Source organism: Nyctereutes procyonoides, unplaced genomic scaffold, assembly GCF_905146905.1.
Source record: "Nyctereutes procyonoides isolate TBG_1078 unplaced genomic scaffold, NYPRO_anot_genome, whole genome shotgun sequence".
Taxonomy (NCBI): domain Eukaryota; kingdom Metazoa; phylum Chordata; class Mammalia; order Carnivora; family Canidae; genus Nyctereutes; species Nyctereutes procyonoides.
The window spans coordinates 15,509,542-15,517,109 of NW_026575040.1; the positions used below are offsets into that span (position 1 = coordinate 15,509,542).

The 7,568-nt window shown below is 43.0% G+C and overlaps 1 protein-coding gene across 1 annotated transcript; it reads left to right on the forward strand.

Moving 5' to 3' along the window:
• Positions 1-2,219: 2,219 nt before the first annotated feature.
• On the forward strand, positions 2,220-3,718 carry LOC129506338 (chromatin modification-related protein MEAF6-like). The gene is made up of 2 exons (XM_055319995.1): positions 2,220-2,775; positions 2,834-3,718. The coding sequence occupies exons 1-2, from the start codon at positions 2,234-2,236 to the stop codon at positions 2,874-2,876; spliced, it is 585 nt and encodes a 194-aa protein (XP_055175970.1). The 5' UTR covers positions 2,220-2,233; the 3' UTR covers positions 2,877-3,718.
• The last annotated feature ends 3,850 nt before the right edge of the window (positions 3,719-7,568 follow it).

Consider the following 7,568-nt stretch of genomic DNA (forward strand, 5'->3'; position numbering starts at 1 on the left):
AGGTATCTTATGCTTTTGGGTGCAATTGTAAATGGGATTGACTCCTTAATTTCTCTTTCTTCAGTCTCATTGTTAGTGTATAGAAATGCCACTCATTTCTGGGCATTGATTTTGTATCCTGCCACGTTACCAAATTGCTGTATGAGTTCTGGCAATCTTGGGGTGGAGGCTTTTGGGTTTTCTATGTAGAGTATCATGTCATCGGCGAAGAGGGAGAGTTTGACTTCTTCTTTGCCAATTTGAATGCCTTTAATGTCTTTATGTTGTCTGATTGCTGAGGCTAGGACTTCCAGTACTATGTTGAATAGCATTGGTGAGAATGGACATCCCTGTCTTGTTTCTGATCTTAGGGGAAAAGCTCCCAGTGCTTCCCCATTGAGAATGATATTTGCTGTGGGCTTTTCGTAGATGGCTTTTAAGATGTCGAGGAAAGTTCCCTCTATCCCTACACTCTGAAGAGTTTTGATCAGGAATGGATGCTGTATTTTGTCAAATGCTTTCTCTGCATCTAATGAGAGGATCATATGGTTCTTGGTTTTTCTCTTGCTGATATGATGAATCACATTGATTGTTTTACGAGTGTTGAACCAGCCTTGTGTCCTGGGAATAAATCCTACTTGGTCATGGTGAATAATTTTCTTAATGTATTGTTGGATCCTATTGGCTAGTATCTTGTTGAGAATTTTTGCATCCATGTTCATCAGAGTTATTGGTGTGTAATTATCCTTTTTGGTGGGGTCTTTGTCTGGTTTTGGAATTAAGGTGATGCTGGCCTCATAGAACGAATTTGGAAGTCCTCCATCCCTTTCTATCTTTCCAAACAGCTTTAGTAGAATAGGCATGGTTTCTTCTTTAAACGTTTGGTAGAATTCCCCTGGGAAGCCATCTGGCCCTGGACTTTGTGTCTTGGGAGGTTTTTGATGACTGCTTCAATTTCCTCCCTGGTTATTGGCCTGTTCAGGTTTTCTATTTCTTCCCGTTCCAGTTTTGGTAGTTTGTGGCTTTCCAGGAATGGGTCCATTTCTTCTAGATTGCCTAATTTATTGGCGTAGAGCTGTTCATAATATGTTTTTAAAATAGTTTGTATTTCCTTGGTGTTGGTAGTGATCTCTCCTTTCTCATTCATGATTTTATTAATTTGAGTCTTCTCTCTCTTCTTTTTAATAAGGATGGCTAATGGTTTATCTAATTAATTCTTTCAAAGAACCAACTCCTGGTTCTGTTGATCTGTTCCACAGTTCTTCTGGTCTCGATTTCATTGAGTTCTGCTCGAATCTTTATTAACTCTCTTCTTCTGCTGGGTGTAGGGTCCATTTGCTGTTTTTTCTCTAGCTCCTTTGTGTGTAAGGTTAGCTTTTGTATTTGAGTTCTTTCCAGTTTTTGAATGGATGCTTGTATTGCGATGTATTTCCCCCTCAGGACTGCTTTTGCTGCATCCCAAAGATTTGAACGGTTGTATCTTCATTCTCATTAATTTCCATGAATCTTTTTAATTCTTCCTTAATTTCCTGGTTGACCCTTTCATCTTTTAGCAGGATGGTCCTTAACCTCCACGTGTTTGATGTCCTTCCAAACTTCTTCTTGTGATTGAGTTCTAATTTCAAGGCGTTATGGTCTGAGAATATGCAGGGGACGATCCCAATCTTTTGGTATCGGTTCAGACCCAATTTGTGACCCAGTATGTGGTCTATTCTGGAGAAAGTTCCATGTGCACTTGAGAAGAATGTGTATTCAGTTGAGTTTGGATGTAAAGTTCTGTAGATATCTGTGAAATCCATCTGGTCCAGTGCATCATTTAAAGCTCTCGTTTCTTTGGAGATGTTGTGCTTAGAAGACCTATCGAGGGTAGAAAGAGCTAGATTGAAGTCACCAAGTATAAGTGTATTATTATCTAAATATTTCTTCACTTTGGTTAATAATTCGTTTAAGTATTTGGCAGCTCCCACATTCGGGGCATATATATTGAGGATTGTTAAGTCCTCTTGCTGGATAGATCCTTTAAGTATGATATAGTGTCCCTCTTTGTCTCTCACTACTGTCTTCGGGGTAAATTTTAGTTTATCTGATATAAGGATGGCTACCCCTGCTTTCTTTTGAAAACCATTTGAATGGTAAATGGTTCTCCAACCTTTCATTTTCAGGCTGTAGGTGTCCTTCTGTCTAAAATGAGTCTCTTGTAGGCGCAGGGCCCGCCCCCAGCCCGCCGCTGCTGCCGCCGCCGCCTCAGCCCAACATGGCGATGCACAACAAGGCGGCGCCGCCGCAGATCCCCGACACCCGACGGGAGCTGGTGGAGCTGGTGGAGCTGGTGAAGCGGAAGCAGGAGCTGGCGGAAACACTGGCGAACTTGGAGAGACAGATCTATGCTTTTGAAGGAAGCTACCTGGAAGACACTCAGATGTACGGCAATATCATCCGCGGCTGGGATCGGTACCTGACCAACCAAAAAAACTCCAATAGCAAAAACGACCGAAGGAACCGGAAGTTTAAGGAAGCTGAGCGACTCTTCAGTAAATCCTCAGTTACTTCAGCAGCTGCAGTAAGTGCATTGGCAGGAGTTCAGGATCAGCTCATTGAAAAGAGGGAGCCGGGCAGTGAGATGGAAAGTGATACTTCTCCAGACTTCCACAATCAGGAGAATGAGCCCAGCCAGGAGGACCCTGAGGATCTGGACGGATCTGTGCAGGGCGTGAAGCCTCAGAAGGCTGCTTCTTCTACTTCCTCAGGGAGTCATCACCGCAGCCATAAAAAACGAAAGAATAAAAACCGGCACAGGTATGTATATTAGGTTAGGCTGGGAAGTTTTTTTTAAAAACAGAAAAACGTGATGGAGGATTGATCTGAAGTTAAACAAAAAACCACGAGCTGACTATTAGAAGACTCATTAGTGCAGAAGCTTCCAGGCTGTAGAGCCCTGCTTCCCTCCTCCAACCTCACAAAGATAAATATCCCTCACCTGAGTGCGCGGCCATCCACCTCTGCTTTCCCAGACCCAGTGCCTGTGACTCTGAATAGTTTGTTCTGAAACGTGGTGACAAGTCATTTCTGTAAGACCACACTGGATCATTTACTGTGTGTCATGTTTAGTAACAGAACTGCAAGAAGACCAAGACATGGTTATAATTCCAGCAAGTTGCTAACTCTGCATTTCTCCCTTCTTGGAATGAATGTGTGTCCCCTACCCCCCCCCCACTCCCAACCCCCGCCCCAAAAACTGGCTGGCACCAGCTTCATCTGTGATACCCATTGAGAAATGTTCTCTGGTTTTGTTTATGCTGAAGGTAGAACATAGGTCACGTTTCAGAGGGAGGCTGTAAATATCTGGCATTTTCTTATTTTGTGTTTTATTATTTTTCTATTGTTTTTGCCATCTTCTTTTCTTTGGGGACTTTTTGTAATGCCATTGTACAGCTCATACCTTCCTGCCAACATATCTGATAATCTGTTTCATGCAGTTGCCAACATTCTTAACTGAAAATAATCTGGTTTATCATAGAGAAAATGGGGAACTTGGCTCTGTGTTTTTGCAGGGGGAAGGTAGAGAGGGTTTATTTAATAATTACCTATCTTAAATCTTTCTGCGTTGGAAGCAGTTTCGTGTTCAAGGAACAGGAAAAGCTGAAAAAAAAAACCTAAGTTTAAATCAATCCTTTTAAAATAGATATTTTTATTCTTTTATATAAATAAAATTTCACAGGTGTTGACTTCTCATGCTTTACTTTTAAACCTGAGATTGTTTTTTCACTTATTTTATTTATTCGTATCATGCCTTATGGAAATTTCTCCCTTTTTCCATTTTTCTCTCTTTGCTGGTATCTGCCTGACTAAACATTGCTCTAAAAATCACTAAGGCATATGGAAGGGCTCAACTTTGCACCCAAAGCTGGTAATGCCTGGAGTTCTTGAGCAGAGTGAGAGATAGGATCCGCGAGAGCCAGCAATGCCCAGCAAGACCGCCCGCCCCCCTTCCTCTCAGAGCCAGCTGGGCTGGGGAACTCGCAGATTTGTTGAACTCCTGCCTCTTGAGTGGGGCTCTATCTCGGCCGCTCATGACTCACCTGGGAAGCTTACAGACCTACTGATGCCTAGGTCCCCACCCCCAGAGACTCTGACTGCAGTACAGTCTAGTTCCTGGGATTTCCTGCCACAGAGGCCCTGGGGTTCTGATAAGAAGCCAGGTTGAGAACCACTGCATGAGGAGTGTCTGATTGAAATCCTATGTTGCGAATCAGTCTAGGGGATGAGATTTGGGGCCCCGCCTTTCTTTCGATGCTGTCCAGTCCTAGTCCTCGACTTAGGCCCATATCTTTGTTAGAACAAGTATGTTCCATTGTGATAATATTGGTAGAGCTGAATACGGATGGCGTCTGTTAGCAAAACGCGTCTACCTTGTCAGATGTGCGAAAGCTTTCACTCTTGTTCTCAAATAAACTTTTTTTTTTTTGAAAAAAAAAAATGAGTCTCTTGTAGACAGCAAATAGATGGGTCCTGCTTTTTTATCCAGTCTGACACCCTGCACCTTTTGATGGGGTCATTAAGCCCGTTCACATTCAGAGTTACTATCGAAAGATATGAGTTAAGTGTCATCATGATATCTATTCAGTCCCTGTTTTTGTGGATTGTTCCACTGAACTTCTTCTTAAAGGGGAATTTTAAGAGTCCCCCTTAAAATTTCTTGCAGAGCTGGTTTGGAGGTCACATATTCTTTCAGTTCCTGCCTGTCTCGGAAGCTCTTTATCTCTCCTTCCATTTTGAATGAGAGCCTTGCTGGATAAAGTATTTTTGGTTGCATGTTCTTCTCATTTAGGACCCTGAATATATCCTGCCAGCCCCTTCTGGCCTGCCAGGTCTCTGTGGAGAGGTCTGCTGTTACCCTAATACTCCTCCCCATAAAAGTCAGGGACTTCTTGTCTCTTGCTGCTTTAAGGATCTTCTCTTCATCTTTGGAATTTGCAAGCTTCACTATTAAATGTCGAGGTGTTGAATGGTTTTTATTGATTTTAGGGGGGGGGATCTCTCTATTTCCTGGATCTGAATGCCTGTTTCCCTTCCCAGATTAGGAAAGTTTTCAGCTATGATTTGTTCAAATACATATTCTGGCCCTCTGTCCCTTTGGGTGCCCTCGGGAACCCCAATTAAACGTAGGTTTTTCTTCCTCAGGCTGTTGTTTATTTCCCTTAATCTATCTTCATGGTCTTTTAATTGTTTGTCTCTTTTTTCCTCAGTTTCCCTCTTTGCCATTACCTTGTCTTCTATGTCACTCACTCGTTCTTCCACCTCGTTAACCCTTGTCATTAGGACTTCTAGTTTGGATTGCATCTCATTCAGTTGATTTTTAATTTCTGTCTGATTGGATCTAAATTCTGCAGTCATGAAGTCTCTTGAGTCCTTTATGCTTTTTTCTAGAGCCACCAGTAGCTGTATAATAGTGCTTCTGAATTGGCTTTCTGACATTATATTGTAATCCAGATTTTGTAGCTCTGGGAGAGAGGACTGTTTCTGATTCTTTCTTTTGAGGTGAGGTTTTCCTTCTAGTCATTTTGCTCAGTGCAGAGTGGCCAAAAAAAAGTTGTATTGGGAAAAGGAGAAAAAGAGAGGAGAGAAAGAAGGAAAGAAAAGAGAAAAAGAAAAAAGAAGAAAAAGAGAAAGAAAAAGAAAGAAAGGAAAAAAGGCGTGGGGGAAGCAAACAGAAATCAAAAAGCAAAAAAAACAACAACAACAACAACAACAAAAAACCACGGGGGAGTATCTTCTGTTTCTGTATACTTTTTAAGTCCCTTGACTTCCCCTGGAACTTGTCCATCTAGCTGGTCTTCGGGGGGAGGGGCCTGTTGTGCTGATTTTCAGGTGTTAGCTCTTGGGGGAGCTGCTCTGCCCCCTGCGTGGTGCAGGGCTCAGTGGGGGTTGTTTACCCCGCAAGGCCCCGGAGGAACAACTGTAGTGGCGGCGGCAGCTCTGGAAACCTGGATTCAGCTCCCGCAGTAACTATGGAGCTCTCCGTCTGCAGGGCCTGGATGCTCCAGGGCGGGCCACCGCTGATCTGCTCAGCTCGGGGCAGGAGCGTCCTTGGGGTCCTGGGCCCTCCCAGCCTCTGCCTGTTCCGGGGGAGGCTGGATCCTGGACTGTGTCCCCGGCACCCTGTGCTCCCGGGCCTGTGCTGTTGGATTCGCGCTCCTGGCCGTGCAGCCGCCTCTCCGCGGAGCCACCGCCCGAGCCCCTCCGAGCTGCTCCTGGAGCCGTGCAGCACCCTCCACACGGAGCCTCTTCCTCTGCCGGAGCCGCCTCCGAGCTGCTCCCGGGCCGCGCAGCCCTAGCCAGGTAACTTTAAAAAGAAAAGAGAGGACTCAGGTAAAAAAAAAAAAAGAAAAAAAAAAAAGGAAGAAATAACAACCAACATCCCAGAGATACAAAAGGAGTGTAAGAGAATATTTTTTAAAAAGATTTTATTTATTTATTGAGAGAGAGAGAGAGAGAGAAAGAGCGAGACAGACCACAAGCAGCAGGGCGAGAGAGAAGCAGACTCCCTGTTGAGCAGCGAGCCCAGTGTGGGGCTTGATTCCAGGACCCTGGGATAATGACCTGAGTTAATGGCAGACACTTACTGACTGAGCCACCTAGGTGCCCTAGGATTGTAAGAGAATATTATGAAAAATGTTATGCCAAGAAATTGAACAACCTAGAAGAAATGTATAAATTCCTGGAAATATATAACCTTCCTAAACTGAAACAGGAAGAAATAGAAGATTTGAACAGACTGATCACTAGCAATGAAATTGGGTCAATAATCAAAAAAAATCTCAACAAGAGCAGTTGGTTAAACATCCAACTCTTGATATCAGCTCAGGTCATGATCTCAGGATTATGGGATCAAGCCCCACATTCAGCTCCATGCTCAGCAGGGGGTCTTCTTGAGATTCTCTCTCTCCCTCTGTCCTCCCCTCCTATGTTTTTTTTTTTCTCTCTCTCTCTAGTAAATAAATCTTAAAAAAAAAAAAAAACTCCCAACAAACAAAAGTCCAGGACCAAATGGCTTCATAGGTGAATTCTACCAAACTTAAAGAAGCATTAATACCTATTCTCAAATTATTCCAAAAATAGAAGGAGACTCCAAATTCATTTTATGAAGCCAGCATTATCCTGATACCAAAACCAGATAACGATACTACAAAAGAAAAGTACAGGCCAATATCTCTGATGAACATAGATGTAAAAATCTTCAACAAACTACTAGTAAACCTAATCCAACAAAACATGAAAAAAAAAAATCCCGCCATGATCAAGTGGGTCTTGGGAAAACTGGATCAAGCGGGATTTGTTCCAGGGATATAAGGGTGATTCAGTACATCAATATATCACATGATATATCACATTGACAAGAGTAAGGATAAAAACCATATGGTCATCTCATTAGCTGCAGAAAAAAGATTTGGCAAAGTACACCATCCATTCATGATAAAAACTCTCAATAAAGTTTGTTTAGAGGGAACATACCTCAACATTATAAAGGCCATCTATGAAACACACAGCTGAACTTATTATACTCAGCGATTCTAGATCAGAATCAACCC

Coding starts and splice junctions, on each gene's coding strand:
- LOC129506338 (XM_055319995.1), top strand. CDS start 2,234: ATGGCGATGCACAACAAGGCGGCGCCGCCGCAGATCCCCGACACCCGA. Junction 2,776..2,833: donor AAGAATAAAAACCGGCACAG/GTATGTATATTA, acceptor AACGTGATGGAG/GATTGATCTGAAGTTAAACA.